Genomic DNA, 26,927 nt, shown 5'->3' with positions numbered 1-26,927 from the left:
CATGTGTCGTTGCAATAGAATCGATAATAAAACAAGAACAAGTCAATATTAAAATGGCTAAAACAAACTATAACAGAACCTTTTAATTCATCAAAGTTGAAAGAACAAGAAATCACAGATCTAATGCATGAGCACGTATAAACTAATAATTTGAATAGTATTAATTAACCCTATTACTACAATGGTCGACTGAGATCGATCAAAAAAACAAATCAAAAGTAACCAACAAAGCGGGCATTGGTGACTGTAGAGCAGTAGGTAGAATGCATCTACTCGTGTATTATAACTCATTAAACTTAAGACGTATAAGGATTGACGTTTGGTAAAGAATAGGTGTAAATACGCTTTGTACACCTCCTGTACCATGTGTTGACATGTAAACTTACACTAGTTATCTATAGATTCGATATGACTACTACCGGGCACAAAAACCACATTTTTGAGCACGTTAGTGGTCATATAGATCCTTTTTCGTCGAACAGTTGTTCTTATTGTTGTAGTTGTTGTTTTACCGACTTTTTAACGCACTTACCTCATTTTTTAATTCTAGCACCTATTCTTTAGTTTCTTGATTGAAATCAAATCATAATATATATTTATAATTTTTAAACTAAGTTTTCAGAATTGAAACCGCATAATTAGCGATTAATTAACAGTTACTTTACTGTTTGATCAAATGCGCCAAATTCAAAATGCACCTTAAAATTTAATAAAATAATTGTACTCTATAAAGTATTTTAAACTAAGCATAGTTTTATAAACCATATTGCATATGATCGCCTAATTAGCGAGTAATTAACGATTACATTCATGTTTGTTTATGGCGCTACATTGCTGTTTGATTTTCTACTTAAAATGTACTTTACCATTGATTAATCGACTGTATTCGATACAATAATTTTAACTAAGTATAGCCTTATAAACCATAGTGTATAAAATCGTCCAATTAGTAATTAATGATAGTAATGCTTGCGAGTTAAGTAAACTGCCATGCATTGGGAAGTCGCTGGTAATCGGTAACTTTTGGCTTTGTTCACGTTAGTATGCAAATATAAACAATAAGTATATATAGTATCAGTCTCATATATCTCTTATTAAAAGAAAACAAATCCAAAATAATTGTTACGGCAGGCGAGGATCGAACCCGGAACATGACGTTAGTAAAGCGTCGAGACAAGGGTTATATTGTCTGGGAATTTGGAGGGCACGTGTTGGTGAGATAAGGAATCCTCACATCGATTCACGCCTGAATCAAACTATTTTCATTTAAGTGGGACGCATTAAAAGTTTTTGATCAAGCTCAGTCGACCGTTGTAGTAAAAGGGTTAATTAATACTATGCTAATTAGTTTAATCAGAGTATACTAAACTAGTATACTGTTTAGTATACTCTGGTTTAATTAACATGCTCACGCATTAGATCTTTGATCTCTTGTTTTAAAGTTTATTTGAATAAATGCATAATTTTTTGAATGTTATCGAACAATTATAAAATTTAAAACATAAAATATAAATTTTATGTTTTCAACTTTTTTAAAAATAGTTTTATTACTTTTTTGCATTGTAAACCATTTCGAACAGATGTCGAATAGACTCGATAATTCGTGCCGAAACAGCCGGAAGTAGACCGGCGAAAAACTTTGGTTGAGGGCGGAACGAACGCCTACTTTAGTTCATTTATAAAAATTACATACCTTTTTAGCAGCCACAGGTTTAAGTATTGAAATATACGATCTGGTGATCACATTTATATAAATTTGGACCATCGTCATTGGATTAAAAGTCAAATTTCATAATGGTACGTGTAAAGGAAATAAAACTTGTTGATCTATACTTAACCGAATCTTATCTATTACAACGCATATGTATCAGTGTATCTTTTAATAAATTATTTTACCGCAGTCAACGACTTTGCGACCGTATTTAAACGCAGTTCGAGCGACATTAAATGCCTCGATGTGTTTGGAGAATTTCAACTCACAAGTTGTGGAACGTCATGTTAAACCAGAGGTAATATTTTGGTGCTAGTGGAGTGGTTAGCAAATACGGTGGGGGGGGGGGAGATTCTTCAGTAGCACCAATATTTTGGTTACACCACTTGCATATCTATATTTATTAACTGCATATATATTGTCGTGGTAATAAATCATTTTTACCTTAAGTTACATGACATGCATATTAAAGTAATATTTTACAATAGGACACACATCATTGTCAGACCTTGTCCTGTTATGTAAGGAATAAACAAATTTCATTTAGAATAAATTTCGAGTAAGTTGCCCAACGGCAACAACTTGCAATACAGCTTCATTTATCCATTATACATTATGCAGGTTGAAGTAAAAACAAGCAAAGAACTTCTATTAACACCACTCGTAATTGCACGAAATGAAAAAGAAAAAGTTTTAATTGAATCATCCATTAACTCCATTCGCGTCAGTATTGCTGTCAAACAGGTACATTATTAGCATAAACTTTATTCTCTTAGAAATGCGATAGCTATGTAGTCAAGCTGGTGACAATCCATAGCCCATATTGGAATAAGGCATTTGTGCATTGTTAGGTTTACCCCAAAATTAATGCAGAAGTCTTATATAATGGCCTAAAAAAAATGTAAAAAAATATTGCTTTTAAAAAAACAAACTTTTTAATCTGGTCCCTAGCTTTACGATTTTTAACCTTTTTAACCTATGTAACACGAACACCGTATGTGTAAGAAATTTCATAGAAAAAATTACAAAACATGTTTTAACACAAAACTAAAATTGCTGACAAAGATTCAATGATTGGATTAGTAATGCCAATTAGGAAATGCTTAATAACCGTCACAAGACTCTGCAAAACATTGGTTGAAAATCACAAGTGTAGCTAGCTTACCAGACTAAGTTTACTGTGGTGGCCTCAAACCTGGTTTCAAATGTAAAAAAAACATGCAGTTTAACATGAAAGCCAATATAGTCAGTACAAAATTATTCAAATTCATATTAGTCACTATGAATGTTGAACAATTGAATATTTTTAATGCATTTTAAACTTTCAATGGCAGGCAGATGAAATTGAACAAATTCTGTGCCAAAAGTTCATGAGGTTTATGATGATGAGAGCTGAGAATTTTGTTGTTCTACGAAGAAAACCAGTTGAAGTGGGTATCATGTATAGGAGAAGTTTTGCTATAGCCATACCCATTTATATGTTTAGAATGTGTGAATACCAGTCTTCTGTACATGTGTACAATTCCAATTTTAAAATTAAAAGTTCGATCTTAGAAATTATTTCGGATCTACAAATCAATTGTTAAAGGCAAAAGCAGAATGAAGTATTCCTTTTGTCTTAATCTGCCACCTTGTTTAGTTTATAAGTTGTAAACTAAAACTAGTATGACAACTATAGTAATAAAGCATATACATGTATGTTTTATGCTCATGTAGTGTGTAGTGTCTACAACAATAAGGTCAATTTAAGCTATACTTTAGCTTCAAGTCAAGGCTTTTCCTTAATTGTGTATTTACTATTTAACTATTTTTTTCTATTGCAGTCTGTGTGTATAACAATAAGGAAACTTTTACTGGTAATTATCATTTGTTTTGATCTTCAGGGATACGACATCAGCTTCCTCATCACCAACATCCACACGGAGCAGATGCTCAAACACAAACTCGTTGACTTTGTGATTCACTTCATGGAGGAGATCGATAAAGAAATAAGCGAGATGAAACTCTCTGTGAATGCAAGAGCAAGAATCGTAGCAGAAGAATTTTTAAAAAAGGTGACTTGTTATGGCAGTTTGGTATACCAATGTAAAAGCTATGAGTTTCTGCCCTGGGCCTGGTCACTACACGTAGTGTTTTTCACTTTAAAAGCAAACTTGTGGTCAGATTTTTAGTATGTTGTCATGAAACTTGTGTATTTGTTACAACAATAAAATAGATTTATTTTTAATTTCATGTTATATATATTAAACTACACTTCTGTAAATTAGTTCTTTAATGTTTCTGTATGATTCAGGATGTATATTAATTTGCAAATTTTCTTTTTACAGTTTTGAAACATTCCATGAGGTGCCCACTCAAATCACTGCACTCGCAAACAAATTTCAACAAGATTTTATTAAAAGTTTTGCTAGAGCAAAATCTTTGCCTGATGCACTTGTGTAACTGTTTGCAGCTTTATTTGTTCTGCAGCTGCTGTATATTAATCAAGAGCAGTCATAATTAAACCTATCTCATAATAATGATTGCTATCCATGACCAGTTATATTGAATTCTTATCACAATTAAATGTTACTGGTCAAGTTTAGTTTGGTAAATTTTCCATCATACCCAGCGATTTTGGTTCTGAAATTTTAAAGTCCTTTTTTGCCGTATTTAAATTAATTTCGAATATGATTATGTACGCAGTGTAACGATGTATATATATGTGATATTATAATGGTCAAAGTCAAAAGATCGTGGCAAATTTTGTGTTACTTGATTGTCACCAAACGCATGGTATTATTATTCATGCAGTTATTTTACACAAGGTTCTAGGAATTCAGCTAGATTTAGCCAATCACCCCAGCACCCTGATAGTTAAGTACACCAGAATGGATTGCGTTTTAGGACAGTCGTTTCCAAACTTCCTAAAAATCTGCCTGGTGGACCCTTTGCACATTTTTTGATATTTCACAGCCCTATAAAAATCAAAGAATGCTATCCCGAAAATGCAAAAATCATACCATTGAAATAAAAAGCAAAAACTATGAAATATCTCTGAATAGCAAAAACTATAAAATATATCCCTCTGAAAACTGCTGTGCGGAGTCCGTAGTTGGTCCGCAGAACCTAGTTTGGGAACCGCTGCTTTAGGAATTCATGCAACCGGTGACTCCTGTCTTGCCACAACTCAATGTCCCAAAGTGATGTTCTCAATTTGTAGTGTTTTAACCCAGAAATTTAGGCAGCTAAATTTTAATGTGGAAGATCTACACATTAAAGATGTTGTTTTTTAGAGGATACTTAGAAGCAGCCCTATTGTTTTTAAACACTTGTAACTATGCTCCAAAGGCAGGCGTTTTTAAGTTCTACTGATTCAATTCTAGAGCCTTTTATTCACATTGCAATCACACACCTGTGAACTAATTGTACAGTGGAGCCTTCATAATTTCTGTGAGGGAACTTAAAGTCTATTCACATATTACACCAAAGGCAGGCGTTTTTAAGTTCTACTGATTCAATTCTAGAGCCTTTTATTCACATTGCAATCACACACCTGTGAACTAATTGTACAGTGGAGCCTTCATAATTTCTGTGAGGGAACTTAAAGTCTATTCACATATTACAGCATTACGCTTTGAGATCGGCAAGCAGTGATTTATGTACAATAACACCAATACGCGTAAACAGGAATTAAATTATTAAATAGTTTAGGCATGAATTTTCTAACGCAAAGAAATGAAAAAGGCAAGCGCAATGTTTTAACTCAAACTGCTTCAGCCACTAATAGTGGTTTAAGAAGCAATCGTCATGAAAGTTGCTTTCAAGAGAGAAAACAACATAAAACACCGTTGCTTGCCAGAAAAGTAAACCAGCTGCCAACCAAGTAACCACCAGAACTAAAACACGATCCTAAAATTTGAGGATGTTTTTCAAATTGACTATGGCTGTTGCGACAAAAAGAATTAGAATTGTAAGCCAGAAATACTGATCATTAGATTGGTGGTTACTTAGTTATTGCAGCTGGTATTTAACCTCAGCAACCACTTTGGTCAATGGCTGCACCAGATCTCTTCGTTACATTTAACGTGGTGAAGAGCTGTAAAAAAAAATTTAGTTATTATATTATCAATAAAGGCATCTTATATTGTATAGTCACTAAAAACTCGAATAAGGTAAAATAATGTGGTTTTATGATAGTTATTGAGATTATACAAAGTATAGTAGGGTGAGAGAAGATAGGGCACATTTTCTTTGGATTTTCTCGTCCAATTTGGTAGTAAACAAAGAACATTTAAAGAATTTTAAAGCCATATCTTCATGACTCCCAAATACTGTTGTTAATTGGTTAAAACATGATCAGGACATTTTGAATATTATGTGTTAAAGGTGTCCCATCTTTTCCCACCCTACTATAATATGCTACTTCCAAACCTCAGCAGTAGTTGGATGAATTCCAATTGTTTGATCAAGTTGAGCTTTGGTGATTCCACATTTCATGGCAGCAGCAAAGCCTTGCATTACTTCACCAGCATTTGGACCAAGGTAGTGCAAACCTGACGAATAGTGAAAGGAACATTAAATTTAGTTTGTATTCAAAGGCACTTACACTTTCTCTCAAATGTAGAGCTTAGAAGATTAATTAGTTTTATCTGATACTTAAAGAGTGTACAGTAGTTAATAGGTTATCTTTTTCATAAAAACTTTATTTGCTGTATTTGCTATTGCTTTTACAAACAGTGACTTGTATATCATAATATTGAGATATATTGTAGTCAGAAAACAGGAAATTAACCACGTAGCTGATATTTCCTTCTCAGTCAGAAACAGAGCTGTGAATTCAGCTATGCAGACCCGCAACACAATATACAATGGCAAGTATAGAATGCTAATACAAATATCCAATATGCAGCTATGTATAAGATACAGTAATAGTTGATAAAGTGGTATATTGATTTTGGCTCACCAATCACTCTTTCACTGTCCAACTTGTTGGTGATAGCTTTCACATAACAAGTATTGTTGTCATGGCCAGGCACTGACCATTCTAATGGCCACACATTTGTGTGGTAGACCTGAATGGAAATAAAGTTTTTGTAATTATACAATGTAGCTCCAATTAAATGATAAATCAATGCAATAAACAGGTTTTCAGTTATCACTGCTGTATGTTATATAATATAGGGTATTCTCAGTGTTTATATAAGTGCTAATTTAAATAACTCACTTCCAAGTTGTCTTCTCCATACTTTGCAATAGCTGCTTCTTCTGAAAGTCCACAACAACTGTATTCAAGTGGAGTGAACACTGTAGTGGGGACACCTTCGTAGTCACACTGTTGGTAAGTGCAAGTCATTTATATCATATATCATAATTGAAGACGTCAAACACATTTAAACCTAAATTTATGTAAGACAAAGCTGATACGCCATCTATGGTACTATAAAAAAAAGCAATTTTTATTAATTACACCCAAATTTAATGCAAAAAGAGAAACCTGATTGATTGAATAAATGTAACTTAATTAACCTCACACTACACTCTAACCTCTGATCTAAAGGCACCTTCGTGTTAGCCATATATCACAATTAAATACATATATCAGTTTGTATGTAGCATACCTTGAGTGTTGAACCACCATATAATCGTTCTGATAGAAGTCGACCAGCATGGATTGCTACAGGAGTTAACTCTGGTTTTCCTTCACCATTGTCTCCAATGCAGAAAATATTTTCCACATTTGTTTGATCATAGTCATTTACTGGAACTTTTCCATTTCTATGGGATTAAACAACAAAAAACATTAGCTTTAAATATGTTACATACTATTCTATTAGGGTGAAGTCCTACAGTAGGGGCATGAGAGGAAATTACAATTTAGGTCTAACTTTACCCAACTTTTTTTATTACTCTAAATATCTTTGTAACTTGGATGTTCTTGTATTAAACCATTGAAGAAAATGAAAGTGAAAATGCGTAAAAGATTTTCGAATTGGGTAGGATCATGTATTATGCAAGACTTAAATCAAAGTGTGATTCTAAACATATACTATATATCAAATATAAGGACGGTTGCTTTTACTTGCTAACTTGAACATTGATTTTGTCCAACCCGATGGTTTTGGTCACAGAGTCTCTTCCTATTGCCAGTATAACCTGTGTGTTGGTTTAATAATAATATATCAATATGTTTACATTACCAATGTAAAACAGACAAAAAATTGGTAGTTTTAGCTTTTGAAAATTCAGACATTTTTATAAACTACATTCACACAACAAAGCAAGGATTTTTTTGGTTTATGCAGAGTCAATATTTGTCTGGTAGTGGACAATGATATTAAATTGAGTTGTCAGCAAAATCTATGCACTAGTCAAATTCATTGTGGTTTTCCAGTGTGAGCTTCACACTACATACCAGTCCTGCAGTATTGAATACACAAAGCAATATTACTGTTACTGGTGTATAGAAATTCCATAGCGGCCAATATCCGTACCGTGTTATAATCTCCAGTGACTTCCTCTCCGTTTTCCGTCATTTTCCCAGTAACTCTTAGCAGACCTGGTTCTCCTGCTTCTACTTGCTCTATCTTGACAGGAACACATCTGGAAACAAAACCGGTTTACAGTTCATAGAATTGAATGAAATTTATTTCATCTCTTCAGTCACGATAATAAGGACCAGGAAAGATTACAAAAGCAAAATGACAGGTAGAAACAGTAAAACGACACATTTAAACACGCTTGTTGATAAAAAACAAGAAATTATGTTTTGGATAAAAGGGGATTGAACAACTTGTGTAGATATATTAGTTGCAACTTGCAAGTGGTATTTTATTGGTGATGCCAATTTGCAATAATAAATAATTTAATACCTTCTTAGAAACTGCACTCCTTCTTTTTCCATGTAACCAGCTGCTTTATCTGCCATTTGCTGGTCGAATCCTGTTAAAACCAGTTTTGTTGATCGCTGAAGAATGACAGTAAGACACAAAACAACACAAGTATGACACAGAACAACAAACTTATATAAATGTACATATTTCTTACAAATGCATTTTCCCACCAATTTAGAAATCTAATTCCTACTGGTTAAACAGCTCAAATATATTAACTGACCTCTTAAAAAGATGGAACGAACCATAACAGTTACATCAAGTCCAATCCCTTTTAAGAACCCAGCACATTCCAGTGCAACATATGATGCTCCTATCACCAGTGTCTTACCAGGACAGTATGGCAGTGAAAACAAGTCATCACTGAAAAAGTAAAACGTTCAAATTCATTATTTTGTAAATGCCACTTAAAAATGAAATAAAATAGTAACAGATTAGTTGCATTTGTAAGTCCGAAAAAAAGTTTAAAATATTTTTGGCATGTTAGGGCAACATACTTTCAATTTGTGAAACGCCTAGATTGGTAACAGATAAGTTTAAAAAGGTTAAAAAAGGTAGTTATTACCTTGTAATGCAATGTTCTTTCGCACCTGGTATATCAGGGTAGCGAGGTCTTTCACCAACTGCTACGATGAATTTATCTGCAGTCATCTTTGTCTCTTTACCACGCCTGTTCACAGTCTGTAATAAACAATCATGTTAGTTAAATGTTCATTGTGTGCTCTGATAAAAAATACTTTTTATTGAGCGTTTATTCCTAATTTTTTAACTATAGCAAAAACAAGATAGTTCTACATGAGTGAATAAACAATTACCGTTATAGTGTGTTGGTCTTCAAACTTTGCATAAGCGTTCACATAGTTAACTTTCTTCTCCCGGAGTTGAACCCGGTACCCCCAGTTTAAAGAGCCAATGTAGTTTTGCACAGCTTCTACCATGCCCTCCCATTTGTTTTTCACTATTTTAAAAAAGAGTTATGTACAGTATTTATGCTAAAACTGAAAAATGTGCACCAACTCTGGTGAAATTTATGGAATATTAAAAAAGAGAACAATGCATTATTAAAAAATGTAACCCAAAAAGATATATCATATTTACCCTTAATATCCACACATAATAGAAAAATCCTTCAAACAATGAAATCATTACATACCTGGTTCTGAGGTTAACTGCCATCCAAATGACTTTGCATCTTCAATGCTTTTACCCAGCATTGAAGCTTGGTGCATAAGTTTCTTTGGAATGCAACCAACATTGACACAGGTGCCTCCCAATCCCCACGAAACACCCTTTGGGGTTGGTTGGACAAAGTCGCATACTGCCACCTAAACATTATGTTATATTTATATTATACATTTGATATTTTTATGTTTACATACCATATAGATGTTGTTTTTTTATGTTAATTTGTGTTTTTATGTTAATGTTTATACAACAAATTATCACATTTTGCCTTCCCAATCATACATAGCCCATTCACTTTGTTGTATGTTTATATTACCATTAATATAGTATATGAGACAATATATGCAAAACTTATTTTTATGTTAAGTATATTTATTATATATACCTTTTTTCCAAGTTCACTTGCTCTTTTGGAAGCAGCCAATCCCCCAGAACCACCACCAATCACAATAAGATCGTATTCATATTCATGGGTGGATGAAGGTGCCTCAATCATTTTTAACAACAGGCCCTCACTGTGTGCCTGACAATATAAATACAATAATAATGTCAGGTGTCAATACCATATCTTCGTGAAAACATCTGCGAATGACTGATCTGTTCTTTTGGTTAGGTGGCTTGAATGGTGCAAGCTACAAATGTATTTAATGTGATGGAAAAAACATTGTGTGCTAATCAACAATTACCCTTAAATTAAAGAATTACTATACTTTAAGCACCATCAAGAAATATTTAACAGATTAAGCATGAAAGTACAAACAATAACATAGGCCTATTTAAAATGTAACATTTGAAAATTACTTTAAAAGTTGCATCACAGCCCCCCAAGTGCCGGCCTTTAATGTAAACATTGGGAACAGTTTGTTGTCCAGAAACTTCCAACAGTACTGATTGAACTTCAGCTGAATTTTCTGCAAATTATAGTATTGTCAGTATTCTTAATGGGGTTTTATGACATAGAGTCTTGGGAAATAGTAAAATATCTCATTCCTACCAAGTTGATTAATTTCCAATGCCTTGTATGTAACTTTTAACTCATCGAATAGGGATTTGACCTGAAAAGATTTGTAAATGTATTCAGACATTACATCAAACCATTACCAAAAATATCAATTTACCTTAGAGCAAAATCCACATGTAGTTTTACTGAACACCATCACAGGATTATCCTTTATGTTCTGCTCGACCAGCGACCTCACGTTTTCCGTAGGAGGCATCTTGGTTGAGTACGTTGTCCACAGACTCGAATATATCTTTGTGTAACGTCTGAAGCCCTATGAATTATGCGTGTAATGATTTTCCGCTCTGAAATTTACATGCATGAGTACAAAATCTACGCTTACCGATAAAATAAATGACATTCAGCGCGTTGTTTTGTCGTCGTTTAATTGATAAAACGATTGTAAATTAGAAAGTTACACCCGATTTTTGCGCGTTCTATCGGTAATTGTCTCTTTCGCTTACTAGTTATTATCTACACACATTACAAAGCGCTTGCTCATTAGACGTGAATGCACCACGCGTTGTGTTAATGTTTGACCCAGACGCGAATTTTACAGAAATAACTGTGGAGTCAGAATGATGCTGCCTTTTTCGCGGGTTCCGATTGGGCAGGATTTTGTAATGTCATGTTGCGTCAGTTCTGCAAACTATGAATTGCGAAAGCGGTAATCACCGACCTAATCCGATATTGTCCGATTCTCACGTTGGTTTCTTTTATTTTACGCATACTTTTTCTTTCTCTACAGCCGCGCATGCTTTCTATTGGCTAATTATTGTGGGCGTGTTTTTTGCTAACATCACGCCCGCTTACCATTAAAAACCTTGTACGGTATTACCGTATTTACAGAGAAGCTACAGTGCTACACGATCATAAACTTAAAAGATGCTGCGTCAGGCGACTTCTAGTATTCTATCGCAATACTACACTAAAGGAATAAAAACAACCTTCTTAGTTCGGCAAGCAAGTACTGCAATACCAAACGCCAACTCTCATAAAGGAAAGCTTTCGGCTACCGAAATAATTGAGGTAAGCTGTCGTAAAAACTTCGGTAAAGTTTGTTATGCAAAATTGTAGTACTAACCTAAGACATAGATGTTTGTTTTTTATACTGTACACCCCTTATTTCCCTTGTTTTCAACTAATATTGTTAATAGTGAAACAAACCGTAGTCACTGCCTTACCATCCAAGTACTGTTTGTCACACAAATCTTGCTGTTTATAAAGAGTTAGATAAAATCGGGTTAAAAGTTCAGTTCTGTACAATTATTAACTTACAAGTGTTTGTCATGTCGAGTGCTCGTACAATGAAATTGAATAATGCTACATCACATTTTAAATATTTATGAGCAAACATAAAAATTATGGTTATTTCTATAATTCTATTGTATTTCATAGTTTAAAAATTATTTATCAAACATATAATCTTAATCACTAATGCATATAGATTTTATTCAAAACTTTGTCCTGTTTTTTATTCCTTGGGCTTTGGGATAAACGGACATTAACGTGACAATTAAAAACAATGCTTTCAAAAGCAACTTATCTTAATCTTATGAAACAAACATTATTAATGGAAGTATAGGGTAATAATACAAATACTAGTCATACAACTTAGATATTATGCAGTCTATATTTTCTGAGAAACCTCAACTTTTCCTCTTTTATCCACAAAAGCGAAATATCTCCTACAAACTTTTAACAGTCTTGTTCCGAAGCTTTTCTTTTATAATTTATTATTTTTATTTAAGCAGTTGCTTTTAAACATAAGCTTACCCGCAAATAACGTCTATTTGACTAAAAAGTCCCGAGTTTCATAACCTACATAAAGCACAAGAAGTAACCAGAGCATTACGCTTGGTCTAACTATACGGTAAACACTTTTGAAAATCTAAATGACATTTTTGCTTTATCTAAACTAAATTCAGCAACATAATGATAAAAATCACCTGTAACTAAACGGTCTTAACTTAAAACATAAATTACATCTTAAAAACAATGCTTATAAATTTCATTCATTCATACATCATCAGAAAATGTAGGCAGAGCTGTAAAAATCTTTTTTTATACATGATTACCTTTCTCAGTTAAATCGTTAATTAAATTAAAATAGTATATATACATACTGATACGTAACTTTAAAATGAATTTTATCACAAAGTGAATACTGGTTGGGTTAGAAATAACAAAACAGAAAAAAAAACACAGTTGTTTTTTACCCCTCTTCAAAAGGCATTTTAGAGTGAAAAAAACAAACGAAAAAAGTATGGAATGTTCGTAAAATTTAAAATTAAAATATACCAGCAACAGGGTACTTAAATATATAGAAAATACCTGCATTCCTAATAAATCTATTAAGAAAGACCTTCTTACAAAAAAAGTTTAGCAAACCTCATAAAAAGTTATTTGTCATATTTTGTTTGATTAAATAATTTGTGTTTTATCGAAAAAAAATTACCACCTAGAAGAACAGTTAGAATATAAAATAAGCCAAATTAATGTCCCTTTTACCCACAAAAGCTGTTCGCGATAAAATGTTTTTTTAGCAGGCTAGTAAGGTTGTCCTTTCTTCCCCCATTGTTTTTTATTACCCCACTTTACTGTGTATGTATAAATCAGAATTAAATTTATTTTGATGAATTATAAGACTTTACTAACAGAACAGATTGATATGTACACTCTTAGTTATTAAATTCATTGTATATATAATTTGCCTTTCTTATCACAGAGGGAACGTCAGTATGGTGCGCATAATTACGACCCTTTACCAGTTGCCTTATCTGCGGGAAAAGGTGTTCATGTGTGGGATGTGGATGGGAAGAAATATTTTGATTATTTGAGTGCTTACAGCTCAGTCAATCAAGGACATTGTCATCCAAAAATTGTTGACGCTCTTGTGGTGAGAATTTATAATTTGGGTTTGAAACTGAAAGTAGTGCTTTTATAGTTTGGCCAAATACTTTTATTTAATTCTAGTAATAATATATCAAGAAAGGATTAGTTTTAATACATTTTGTTGCAATTGCACTGGTAAAGTAAAAAAATAATTCTTATAAAAAAGGATAACCCTCACAATCAATATGTGAAAATAAATATAAAAGTTAATATGCATGTTGATAGAGCCAAGCATCAACACTTGCAATCACTTCAAGAGCTTTCTACACAGATGTGCTTGGAGAGTTTGAAGAATATATAACTAAACTCTTTAACTTTGATAAGGTCTTACCCATGAACTCAGGTAATCATGTGCAGTATTGTTATAGCATAAAATATCGCAATTATTAAGTTATACTTTACACAGATTTGACAGAGAACGAATCAAATTCCTAATGAAATAAATCAGTATATAACTTACACTTACTAAATGCTCATTATCAACTGGTTTTGAATCTGTGAATCAGTTTTGATCTATTAAATGGATTACAGGTGTTTTATAAGACAATTCCAAGCTAAATGAATGTAATGAATAAATGTAACTTATTTTATCCTCACGTGGCCGGAAAACGACAGTCATTATCACATGGGTTTTACCTCTGGGTTACAGGCAGGCACACTAACCACTATGACACGGCGCCAGACAAATAATAACTGAATGTTTATTGCAGGTGTTGAAGCTTGTGAGAGTGCATGTAAGCTAGCTCGACGATGGGCATATGATGTTAAAGGTGTGCCTAACAACGAGGCACGGATTGTGTTTGCTTCTGGAAACTTCTGGGGTCGATCACTTGCTGCTGTGTCTGCCTCAACAGATAGTGACAGCTATGGGGGGTTTGGTCCATACATGCCAGGGTTTTCTATTATTCCTTACAATGACCTCTCTGCACTGGAGGTGTGTACTTCATCCCTTTTCATTGGTCTATAATAAAGACAATTTATGGTGCGGTAATTAAACCATTCCAGCATATTTTAATGTATTTTTTTCCCTAAATTATTTTGTTTATTAATATTAATGTTAAAAATTTAAAACTATTTTTTCATATTTGTTGCAAAACTAGGTGGAATTAAAAAACCCGAACACAGCAGCATATATGGTTGAACCTATACAAGGAGAAGCAGGGGTTGTTGTTCCCGATGAAGGATATTTACGAGGTGTTCGAGATTTATGCACCAAACACAATGTGTTGTGGATAGCGGATGAGGTAAGAGTGGTTGACATAGTGTTTTAAATTTAAGCTTTAACTTAAGTGGCACTTCATATGTGTGGATAATGAAGGGCAACAACAAATAAAATATATTTTTCATCTGAATAATGTAAGGGAACACAAAACCATTTTCGCTCATGTAATATTAATGATAAAATAAAACTTAAGCAGCTCATTTAACAAGTGTACAAACACATTCTGTAGGTTCTGTATAATTAGGAGATAACTGGTTTGTTCAGGTTCAAACTGGTCTTGGTAGAACTGGAAAACTCTTGGCATGTGATCACGAAAATGTAAGGCCCGATATCCTTGTTCTAGGTAAGTATTATAATGGTTTGTGTTCTGCAAATAGTGCTGTATATTTGAATATGTGATGTGGTTTCATTCTACTTAATTAAAACAGGTCAATAATATTAAGAGTATTGTATTTTAATATAAGAGTATTGTATTAAAATGTATGCCTAAAAATTGTACACAACAGTATGTGTGTTACTCTGCACAATAACACTTATTAATTTAAAAAAAAAAGGTTGATTTTTCTCAGGTAAAGCATTGTCTGGTGGTATGTACCCTGTCTCAGCTGTGCTTGCCAGAGATGAGGTGATGCTGACTATAAGACCGGGTCAACATGGATCAACGTATGGTGGAAACCCTCTTGGCTGCAAAGTGGCCATGGCTGCCTTGGACGTAAGTTTTTGGAAATATATGTATATGGTTTTGCATGTTGTACTTAAGCTAGCACTTATTGTGGAGCTACTGTGTTGCTTGATATGTGTTATTAGAAATGTTGCAAGCCAATTTTACATTGAGAAACATGACACTGTAATATGATGACCCTTTGTTGTTATTTAATCATTGAATGTTTGTGTTTGAGCTGCTTTTCCTTAATTTTACTGCTTAGGCAATAAAGGTTTACTTTTTACCTAACGGCGATTGCCCCAATCCAGTGGTCACTAATGGGTTGTCTAAATTGTCAACAACACAATATAATAAAAAAATATATATAAAAAACAATTACCTATTAAGTTTGTAAGCGGGCATGAGGTGTATGAAAACAGAACACCTATGTTATAAGTTAACGACTGTTGTTTACCGGTCACACAATGGTAAAGCAAGTTACATTTAAAGTAAAGTGTAAATAACAGTTTCAAGGAATTAAAAATGCTTGTGTTTGCAGGTTCTGCTGGAGGAAAATCTTATTGAAAACTCAGAACGTCTTGGGAGAAAAACTCGATCTTTTCTCTCTGAACTTCCAACGAATGTTGTGGCAAAGGTTCGGGGCAAGGGATTGCTCAATGCCATGGTCATCAACAACACTAAAGGTTTTTAAATGTTTTCTTGTTTTAGTTTTCAATTCTATTTGGGTGAGGTCCTATGGTATGATTACTTTTGATTCAGGTTTAAGTTGCTGCATTACCCCCAATACATTGGTTTAGATTTTTTTGTTTGCAAATATTTTCATTTTTAAACTGGGGAATAACTGGATTTTAAACCTGAACTGATTGTTGTATTATGTCCACATATTTGTAAAAGCTCAAATGTAGTTAACAAAGTTGGTGTATTTTGTGACTCAACATAAAAAAATGTTTGGTTTATCATTATCAGTCTCTAATTAATAACAATGTATAAACAGAGTTCAATGCATGGAAAGTCTGCATCCGCCTTCGAGATAATGGATTGCTAGCAAAACCAACTCACAATGACATCATAAGATTTGCTCCACCACTCTGTATAACAGATGAACAGCTCGATGAAAGTCTTGCCATTATTTCTCAAGTTATCCACTCATTTTAAAATCTCAGTAGCCAAGTGAATACAAAGTTTCAGTTTTAATATTTACAAATATTGAAACGAAAATGGCATGCATGTCAAAATTGTATGGTTTCTCATAACTTTTTGGTAAATACTTAATTTCTACTGTATGTTTGACATCAGAGCTCTTGAAGCATTGTAATTATGTAGGAAAAGTTTTTAGTTTTGGTGTAATAAGTAAACTTGTGTAAAAAAACTCTTTGCTTTAATAGTCCCTGCATTGAAACATATTTTGATTTTATTCATTTTTTTTTCTTTTTCACAAGTTTGACCTTTCCTGAAATAATTTGCCATAGTTTACAGTACTATTTAAACCAGGAAGAACTGCCATACACAGTTACAATGATATTTTGTTAACTCTTGTGTCGCAATGCCTTCTTAAAATATAGCAATTAAATTGCGTTTTATATTTATTTTACCCCCAAGTAAAATCAGACTGTAAACTGCTCTAGTTTGTTGTAGCAAAAATATTAAAACCATTGTATCAAAGAGGTTGTAATTTATAAGCGTGCGCGCTCCCCTTTGAAAGTACAGAACTAAAGAAATACTCACAGCACTACCAGTGGACGATGCGCACAACGCTTCGTAATTAGATTACAATGCAAGAGTAAAAAAGCTGCGAGAAAAGTTTTTTTGTTACAAGAATTATTCCCGTTTTAGAAATATTGTACAGTTTCGTGTTATATTTTATTAGGAAATAGTAAATGGGTTTGTTTTATCACAATTCTAATAGTGTATTTGACACAATTATAGACTAAAATAGATAAAACGTTTAACAAATTTAGCTAGCTTGTTTACTACCAAGTTTAGCTTTATCACCGAAATTAGCCGGATTGTTTAATACTTTCGTGTACAAATTAACCTGATTAAAAGATATGTTTGTTTGTATTATACTTTCGAACAATTATCCAATATTGTATGCAGTTTTTGAACAGATTTGGTGTAATTGATTTTCCACTGTATTGTGTTGCCAAAGTATTTCTAAATGAAGAATTCCAACATGTGTACCCCAACCTGCTTCTAAATGAATAAACTTATGCAGAAGAGCCAAATATTCAAATATGTACCAACAGCCACCCTCACATTCTAATAATGCATCCCCGCATAGAGGGCTACACAATGGTAAATTTTAACGATAATGCATAATGTGTTAAATTAAAATTATTACAATAGACTAATTAATAGGACTTAGGTACATATATTTATAAAATAATGGTAAACTCTTTTAAAGTAATAAAGTAGACAAGTATCATATGTTTAATTGTTCATATTTCCTGCTTTGTTACTAAACTGGTCAACTTTATTTTCACAGGTTATTCTAACTTCCCTGTCCCTCAAACAGGGTCTCCTCATGCCACAAACTTTGCCCCACAGCCCTATTCGTTACAGCATAAATCCCCATACAGCCCCAGCACCCAAAGCCACCATGATTTGCACAACAGACCATGCATGCCCCACCAAGCTGGAGTCCCACACCCGAATATATCCATGTCCAACCCTACACCCATGCAAGCCTCAACTCACAGTGGTTTTACTCAACCACAACACCTGATGCCAAATTCTGCATATCACCAACCCAACCCAGTTTCAACTGCACCTCCAAGTTTTGCATTAAAGAACAACAACAACAACAACCATTCCCTGCCCCAAACGTCCCCCATGTTTTACAACAACCCCACTAGCAGTGGTTACCCCATGCAAAATAATCCCTACCAAAGAATGTCTCAATACCCCAATCAAGCTCCAGTCTCCCAGCCCCCAACATGGGACAACACAACACACAACATACACCACCATCAACGCACTGCAAACCACCTCCAGTCTCCAAAATCTGACATGAGCAATAGTCCCACTTCCAACAGCAGCAATGACGGTAAAAGTTCTCGTGCAAACAGATCTTTCACATGTCCAAAATGTGCCAAGGTATTTATGAAACATAATTAACCTTAGAACTTATGTATAATATTTTATTATTATATTTTTATACATAGGATAACAAAATTGCAAACTGTGTAAAAACATAATTTCATTTGTACTTTATTTAAATAGATGGGAATTGAGATCTAAATGTTTACTAAATTTTTGATTATATATAATTATTTTTAATATAACATGTTGTTGAAAGTATATGACGGATATTGATAACAATGTATTACAAACTTGCTAGGTATTCAAAAGAGGAGATCACTTGAAAAGGCATCTTCTTTCTGTCCATGACCGTGAACACCCATACCAATGTGGAGAGTGCTCTAAGGGTTTCGCTTCAATAAGCACCCTTTTACGGCACGGACAAACCTCACACTCTGGCATAACAACAAAGGGACATTTATGTGTCAGGTATGAACAAAAATCGTGTTTTTTGTAGGCAAAATATTGTGAGTGTATATATAGAGATGCACTGTAATAAATGTTGGTAGAATATACGCTTGAGTAGTTTAAAATAATATAAAGTTTTGAAATAGTATCACTTTGTGTGTTTAACTAGCCTTTCTTTATAACTAACTGAAATCAGTTGCAGACCGACAAGTTGTTTTGGTGTTGTTTATATTTAGGTCAAAGGTGTTTAGATTTTGTCAGTCTCCCTTTTAATTAAAGTATGTTATGGCCTATCACTAATAGTCTTTCTGTGTTACTAAAAGATACGTTATAATACAACCCTTGACAGTGTTTTTATGTTGTACTATGTTCTTGCAGGTGTAACATACGAATAGTGAACCTGCAGGAGTTTGAAAATCATGCTACTAGTTTACATGAAGCACAGGATTTGGAGTATATGAAAAATATCAACCAGTGTAGCAGGACATACTCATGTAGTTTATGCAACAAAACTGTCTCATCTGAAAAAAATTTAAAGCGGCATGTAAAGAAATTGCATGGGTAAGGTCAAGGTGTGCTTTGTATATTGGTTGGTAAAAACAACAACATTAGGAAAGCCTGTTTAATTAACTATATGCGTAATGTGTCTGGTTGGTTGTGGTAAATGTATTTCAAAGTTTAAATATTCAAGTCCATGGAGCATGGTTTGTTTGAAATTAAACTTAAGCTACCTTTTTGCTTTCCAATTTTTTTTTCTCTTCCAGTTGCTGTCAATATTACAGCTTCTCTTGGAAGCCCAAAGCTCTTGTGGAAAGCATGCTTTAATATGCAAGAACATTAGATTTGAGTGATTCCACTTTGAGATATTAATTATTCATGCATTTCACCTGGGCAAGCTCTCTCTCTCGCTCTTTGTCAACTCTTTGTCATGCAATGTTTTAGAATTGCCCACAATTTGAGCTCTTATCTTTCTTTCATATGTCGGGCGGGGCACATTCTGAGTTAGAAAGGATTTTGTTTTACTCCAAGTGCAGATGCTAAAATTAGCCATGTCAGGTTGAACAAAGGCCAGTTTTTAGCCAGCAGTCGATTAATGAAATCATTTACTGCAGGGGTGCCATGCATTATTTAATGCATGTAATTGAAAATTTTCGAATCATCAGTTTTAATGGCTTGTGGCTCCATACAAGCTCATTTTCAAAGCTTTTCACAATAACAGTTGGTAATTGCAGGACAGGTTAGTAAGAGTTAATGTTATATAGTTAGTAGAGTAATTCGGTCCACAGGCTACTACAGTTAAGATGTAAAATTAGATCTATAGAAAGTGAATAAGCATTAGTTTCCTGTTCAGTTTCAATGAGTATTTATGCAAAACATAACTTTTGACACATTTGGAATTTGTATTGGCTTGTTGTGGTGCATCCTGTGTGGTAAATGAGGTTTCAGGATGTCAATGACTGTGTTGTTCTTTTGTGATGAAAAGCAGAACTCTTTCTGAATATATTATTTGGACTGTAACCTACTTGTATGTAATATTTTTTAAATCACCATATTGATACATTATGTGTTTAAAAATTAATGTTATATGTTGTAGAGACGTTATGGAAGAGAATAGTACAAGTGCAATCAGCAATACTTCAACTGCTGTAGCATCACCTAGTGTCAGCACACAATCACAACCTACAGTGAATACAACAGTTGCAAATGCTTTAAACCCTACTGCCCAACCAGAACCAGGTATTTATGAAATTCGAAATAAAACATAAATTTTCCACTCAACCATCTTACATTTGTCATTTACACTTTGTTTTCAGTACAAGCTCACCACCAAAGTGAACCTAATTTCCAAATAGAACTTCCAAAGGCTGTACCTGAAACTTTTCCATTTAATGTTGTCCCTCAAATAACAACTGCAAGTCAGAACATAGAGCATGCAGTGAAACCAATAAAATCTGAAAGTGTTCTTACCGCCCCAGCACCACATGCTGTGCAAGAAGAGAAGTTAACAGTGGAAAGTTACACTGCAAACCAAAAAGAAATAGAAAATAAAATGCCTAAAAATATCGTTCAAAATTCTGTAACTGACACAACACAAGCAATGCATTCTCAGCAATATTTTACATCCTGTGCCTCAAACACCTTGCAGTCAGCAGCACCCATTGTGTATTCTGAACCAAACACAGTTTCCGAAGCTTTTTCAATGGCAATGAAAGCTCTATCTGATTTCTCATATGATGACCTCTCTTTTTCTTCCACTGACTACTTGAGTGCGGGGCCATCAGTTTTCCAGTCCAACTCGCCACTGCCGAACTTTCACTACCCCAGCAGAGCCCGAATGCAAACAGACCAAGTTGATTCAAGGGATTACTACCAAGCCTCATCAGTGCAACAGGAAACTGGTGCAGCATATCCAGGCCAGGCTTTGTCTTATCCTGAAGTAAAAGTCTTCTCAGCACCAGTGTGCCATGATATTACAGTCATACCCCCCCTGCAGCAAGATTCACTCAATGGAGACAAAAGTTACGAAAATGGCTCGTTTCAAGTGAAGAGAGGAAGACCTAAGAAGAAACGGAGGAGAGATGAAGAAGAAGAAGATGATGATCAAGGACTTGGGATGATTACCAAAGATCCAGCCAGCGAGAATTTAAGTTACAACTGTACTGTATGCAGTGAGGTGTATGAGGTGAGTAGGTGTTTTTCTATCGTACTGTAAATAATAAAGTGTTGGTGTATTCACTACAGACATCTTATTTTACCTGAACATCAATGCATACTAGAATGGCTATTAACTAAATGACTAGATTTTCTTTCATCGCCCTTGTATCTTACAATCTCCCATTTTAAGCCTTAATTAATTAATTGTGGCTGTGGTGTTCAGGCCACTAAAACCATGTTTTCCCACAGGGAATCGACAAGTTGATGCAACATGTAGAAGCAGTTCACTTGAGTCTCAACCCTCATGAATGTTGCATATGCAACAAGCGATTTGCGCAAGCCGGCAACGTAAAACGACACATAAGGTTCGTGCATCTACGAGAGCGACCGTTCCGATGCAGGGAATGTGATTCTACATTTGACCGGTAAGAAATGCAATTCTGTTAACTACTGGACTGTGCAGATTATGTACTGGTCCCAAATAGGTTTTTTTAGAAAAAAATCAAAACTAACACGCTACACTAAAAAGTTTATAGTAAAAGTTTTGTTTGCAAATGATCAAATTTTTGTGTGTAAAATTTGGTGGCTTACATATATGGTTTTAAAATTTTTAGGCTCTGCTACCTACAGCGACATATGCGAGCTCACATTGATTCGAAGGCAGACAGTCCGGTTGCTTCTCAATTAAACCCATGCAACTGCCCTGAGTGTGGCAAGCGTTGTTTGACCACCCATCATCTGAGAGGTCACATGCAGAGGAAGCATTTTGCGAAGAACAAGAACAGATCAGAAGACCTCCGGAGCAAATACGGATACTTGTTTAATGACCTTGATCAAGTAAATCAAGGAGAAAAGATGGGTTCAAAACCTTATGATCAAAATGAAAGCAAGAAAATGGTAATTAGTTTAGGTTTTGTTGCTTGTGTGTTAAATACGCCTCTGTTTTAATATAACTGCAATGTAATCAATTTCCGGAATCTGACTCTGATCTGGTGCTTTTAAAGTTGTACAATTCTTGTGTAAAGAAAGACAGTAAGGATTAAGTGTTAAGAAAATGTAACTGAAAAAATCAAGCCCAACCAATTTCATAATAAAAAAAAAATATATTTTGCTTAAATGGCATTGTCAATCTTCTATTCATATGGAATCAATTTGAATGCGAATGCCATTCAGGCGCAATATATATCTGTTTATTAATTATACAATTGGTTTGAATTTGATTTTTGTTTATTACGTTTTCATAGCACCAGATCTTTACTGTTTCAATATTTTAATAATAAAGTCTATTCATTGCATTTAAAAATACTGTTTCTTACAGCTAAACAAACAGAACAATGAAGTACATGTTGTGTCAAATGCAACAATACAGCAAACGCCACAGCAGGTAAGTCCAATTCAACACACAGTAATACTGAGTAAAATATCCTAATACTATTACTAATTCTTATATAGCAGATCGTCAATTTTTCAACTGTTCCGCTACAGCCCAACTTACACAACAGTGAAGTACAAGGACATGAACTGCATGAAGACAATTCACAACTATCAATGTTACTTACTGCTAATGATGATGAGAGCCATGACATTTCTTCAAAATTAAATATTAAGTCTAACCCTTTAACGTCTGAGGTCATTGGCCAAGGCAGATCAATCCAGTTTAAACTGAATCCACCAAAGAAGATGACTGCAGTTAAGATAAATACCAAACGAAAGAACAGAATAAAAATTTATTATGGAAAAGCCATGATTAAAAAAATGAAGTCCAGGATTCAGTTGAGGTATAAATGCCATTGCTGTGTGCATCCTGGGTTTCCGAAGATTTATCTTCTCAAAAGTCATCTGGCTGTAGCTCACCACAGCGCCACCAAGTGTCACATCTGCATCGGATGCGGTCGTAGTTTTTCCACCTCTGACTCTCTTCTTGTGCACATCCGGAAGCAACACAAGAGCAAGAAGATCAATTCCTCAGTCTGTACAAGCAGAAAGCAACTCCAAAGCAATTCAAAGCCACATTCAGTCGACCAAAAGGGCTTTTCCAAGATCGAGGCATTACATATGACAAACAATATGTCTGTTTTGGGCCATTTTGCTTACAAGGAGCCACAAGCACGCTTTGAAAATATTCCCCAGTTGTCAACACATTCGCTTGTGCATGCCGAAATGTGATGGATTTAAATCTAAATTGGCAATAATTGTGACAAAAATTACATCACAACCAAATGCTTTTACCTTATTGCGTCTGTTTTATACTATACTACCTACCGTTTCATTTGTTCTTAATGTGTATTTCCAGATGACAGCACCAAATTAACAGGTGCTACTTCCCTTTTTACCTCAGTAAGCCACGTAATACACACTTGTCATTGCAGTGTTGTTTTCTTAGTACAACACCACCAAGCGCCGTGAATGAAGCAATTTCTTCATCCTATAAAAACTTCTTCACTGACAGTCAACTGCCCTATTGCAACACAGCTGTGAAGCTGATTTGTATTTTTTCCTAGTTTGCACTAACTAATTTTACATTTGACCTTCAAAATGAATTATATCAGTTTTGTGGACAAAGTGTTACCACGTTATTATTTTTGAAAATCTGGTTTTTAGTTTCATTTTGTAACCCAAACATGATTGAAACTTCCAATCATTGTATTTTTGCTACATCCTTGTAAATAATGATCATGTTACACATGTTTTGGCATAACCCAACTACTATAATCACTGCCAACCTGTGCTTTTACACAAGTTGCATTCCATTATTCTCATATTGGTTTTGAGTTTTACCCATTTTTAAGCTGACCCACATTATTGGTGGCTATACTATTTTAGCAATAATGCTTTTTATATCCATATTATACCATAGTGATTCCCTGTAACTATTCCCTGGTGCGTGTACCTTTGTATCACTGTTTTGTACCCACTAGCTTCTGTAACAATTTTATTTTACCCAACTCTGTAACCACCCTTTGTATTTTCAATCGTTGTAAAATATATCAACTCTAATTCATTAAATCCTGCTTTGTACCTTTACACAGCGTACACTAAACCTAAACACTATTTGAGAGTTTATATTGCATACCTCACATCCTATTGCTCATATATGTGAACAACCAAAGGGCTGCTGATCTGAAATGAATTTTGTAATTGGCTTTCCATCAATGTTTCTGCTGTACAATTGCACTATGTTTGCCACATTCCGTTTTGTTATTGTTCACCAGCAGTATGAAATACCTTCGTGTTAACGTTTCATGACTTCCACCTTTGCCTGACATGTTTATTCGCTTGTGTAGTAAATATTGTGACATTGCATTTCAAGTGTCTTTATCAAGAAACTAATCAGCTAAATATGTTCGTACTGTGTACAAAACAGGTCCTTTTAACAAATGCATTGAACCATTAGGTCCAAATAGGCACTTCTAATGCATTTGCTTTAAATAGGCGAACTGAATAATTTCAAGGTTAATGCTCGGAGTCTGAAAAGAGTACTTTAAATTTAGATTATTATTGTCTTAGAATACAAGCGAAGTGATCACAGTATTATACTACTAGGAGAAAAAATAGGAATTAAAAATGATCTTTATTTTTTTGATGAATCAGCATGTTTGACGGTGGTGTCACTTTTTTTTTCACCACCAAGTTCTGTCCAAATATTAACTTCATCATCAGGGTCAACTTTAATTTCTGGATCTCCTCGTCTTTTCATATGTTTCCATTTTGAATAAAGACCACCCAAGTCCTCACGTGCTACCAACTTGTCCAATTCAGTATATGGCCTGTAATGTCTTAAATTTAACCTGGGTAAGGCAGGTTTTGAAATTGAAAAAAATAGGTTTACTTTTGAAACCAAAGCTTTTGACATCATATTTGTAATGTTTATACTTTTATATTAATCTTCCTCTTTAATATTGAATTGTCGATTTTCCTTATTCGTTTCTTTCATAAGCTCAAAAAGCTGTACAGCCTGATCGTCCGACAAGTTATCCAAAGTTTTTGAATCCAAATTTTTTCCAAGAGATTGGGTTTGTGTCCCGCTATGTTTTATTTGTGAGTCCAATGAATCAGCGTACTCATTCCACTGTTGCAAGAACTCTGGTACAAATTCCGGTGGTGAGTCTTTGTGTAACTTGAACTCGCTTTTCACGTACTGGTCGCCAATTACTTTTAGGTCTAAAGGAAAGCCTTCATGCAGTCTTAAAATTCTCTTATACAAACCTCTCACCACTCGGGAATGTGCTGACATTAAATAACGTTGTCAGAGATTCTTTATCACTAACAGTAGTATTATAATAGTTACACCTATTATCTACACAAAAAAAGGATGGTAAATTATATCAAATAATTAGCTATGTATGTGAATAGGAAAAGTAGACCAGCAATTCTTAGGTTTCATGCTTGATTGCTTGTATACTTGATCGCTAGTGATGAACCGCTTTGGCACGAAAAGTACATAGCGGAATTTCCCCGTTTTGTGCATCAAGCCATAGATACTTTTCATTATTTTACACATTACCAATTGACGTGTATCAAGCTAACAGTCGTCTTATAAAGTTTTCGACCTTTCACCTTTGGTGCTGTTATATAAATCAAATACGACGGCTTATGATGTAAAAAGGTCTATAATGCTACAGAATGCGTTCATGCGCTTATCGCATGACCACATCACGTGCTTTATTTAGGGAACTCCGATTACGTATTGTGTATGGTGCGTGTTTCGCATTGTACTTGAGTAGCTGTGAGCAGCGTACGTGATTTCGACATAAAAACCGGCGATTGTCTATGACTTGTAAAACAACAAAGATCGCGCAGTATCGGGTTTTCTCGATCTTTCTGTTCACTATAAAAGAGCGAGGCGTTTTTTTACATTGTGTTATCTCTCCGGTCAGAAATATGAAGTTTAGATGTGGACTAAACTAGAACATGATTCAGCCAACTAAAGTTTTCTTTAATGGTATACTTCAGTATCGGTTTAGGTTATTATTTGTACAGTCAAATATCTTATGATAAAATTTCTCTAATAGATCTTAAGTTTTTATTGTGGTTAATAAGATTTTATCCAATAATTGAAAATGGCGATACCAGATATTCGTGACCTGGTAAGATTTGTGTATTTGGTCCGCCCCGAACGTCTCTCAAATTAAATCGCTATCCATTTTTAGGCTGAATTCAACAAAGCTCTGGCAGATGCTGGTAATAAATTGGTGTTGGTTGATTTCCATGCTCTTTGGTGTGGTCCATGCAAA

The 26,927-nt window shown here is 34.2% G+C and overlaps 4 protein-coding genes and 1 long non-coding RNA gene across 7 annotated transcripts; 4 read left to right on the top strand and 1 right to left on the bottom strand.

The window, feature by feature from the left end:
- The first annotated feature begins 1,723 nt into the window (after positions 1-1,723).
- Positions 1,724-4,438, top strand: ar20 (protein). Its single transcript, NM_001032572.2, is given in 6 exon segments — positions 1,724-1,797; positions 1,902-2,009; positions 2,333-2,455; positions 3,046-3,141; positions 3,595-3,765; positions 4,039-4,438. Coding segments are annotated over 6 exon segments (507 nt in total). The 5' UTR covers positions 1,724-1,794; the 3' UTR covers positions 4,045-4,438.
- Positions 4,439-5,208: 770 nt separating this feature from the next.
- On the bottom strand, positions 5,209-11,306 carry txnrd3 (thioredoxin reductase 3). Its single transcript, NM_001190331.1, has 17 exons — positions 11,112-11,306; positions 10,887-11,042; positions 10,763-10,823; positions 10,570-10,679; positions 10,154-10,291; positions 9,737-9,908; positions 9,399-9,541; positions 9,149-9,264; positions 8,807-8,946; positions 8,563-8,632; positions 8,185-8,293; positions 7,773-7,846; positions 7,312-7,468; positions 6,918-7,025; positions 6,657-6,765; positions 6,125-6,246; positions 5,209-5,789 (listed from the first exon to the last, which is right to left on the bottom strand). The coding sequence occupies exons 1-17, from the start codon at positions 11,127-11,129 to the stop codon at positions 5,721-5,723; spliced, it is 1,872 nt and encodes a 623-aa protein (NP_001177260.1). The 5' UTR covers positions 11,130-11,306; the 3' UTR covers positions 5,209-5,720.
- Positions 11,307-11,519: 213 nt separating this feature from the next.
- On the top strand, positions 11,520-17,211 carry LOC100176122 (ornithine aminotransferase, mitochondrial). The gene is made up of 9 exons (XM_002131955.3): positions 11,520-11,797; positions 13,497-13,667; positions 13,889-14,006; positions 14,374-14,597; positions 14,764-14,907; positions 15,150-15,228; positions 15,455-15,597; positions 16,088-16,232; positions 16,544-17,211. Exons 1-9 carry the CDS (start codon positions 11,654-11,656, stop codon positions 16,702-16,704), a joined length of 1,329 nt encoding a protein of 442 aa, XP_002131991.1. The 5' UTR covers positions 11,520-11,653; the 3' UTR covers positions 16,705-17,211.
- Positions 17,212-17,654: 443 nt separating this feature from the next.
- zf(c2h2)-38 (zinc finger protein 38) lies at positions 17,655-25,252 on the top strand. 3 transcript variants are annotated; one of them, NM_001048002.1, is made up of 11 exons: positions 17,655-17,844; positions 18,035-18,645; positions 18,890-19,059; positions 19,417-19,599; positions 20,633-20,775; positions 20,853-21,061; positions 21,134-21,721; positions 21,943-22,118; positions 22,308-22,590; positions 23,012-23,077; positions 23,146-23,986. In NM_001048002.1, the coding sequence occupies exons 1-11, from the start codon at positions 17,784-17,786 to the stop codon at positions 23,857-23,859; spliced, it is 3,204 nt and encodes a 1,067-aa protein (NP_001041467.1). In that variant the 5' UTR covers positions 17,655-17,783; the 3' UTR covers positions 23,860-23,986. The 3 variants fall into 3 exon arrangements, with proteins under 3 accessions (NP_001041467.1, XP_018668257.1, XP_009859188.1); XM_018812712.1 differs by having other exon boundaries at positions 20,853-21,721; positions 23,149-25,252; XM_009860886.3 differs by having other exon boundaries at positions 20,853-21,721; positions 23,146-25,252.
- A 1,395-nt stretch (positions 25,253-26,647) lies between these two features.
- LOC113474456 lies at positions 26,648-26,922 on the top strand. The gene is made up of 2 exons (XR_003396112.1): positions 26,648-26,780; positions 26,844-26,922. It is a non-coding gene; the product is annotated as an uncharacterized LOC113474456 (long non-coding RNA).
- The last annotated feature ends 5 nt before the right edge of the window (positions 26,923-26,927 follow it).

Source organism: Ciona intestinalis, chromosome 8 (assembly GCF_000224145.3).
Source record: "Ciona intestinalis chromosome 8, KH, whole genome shotgun sequence".
NCBI lineage: Eukaryota > Metazoa > Chordata > Ascidiacea > Phlebobranchia > Cionidae > Ciona > Ciona intestinalis.
The sequence above is the reverse complement of the archived record's forward strand: the minus strand, read 5'-3'. Positions and strand labels throughout refer to the sequence as shown.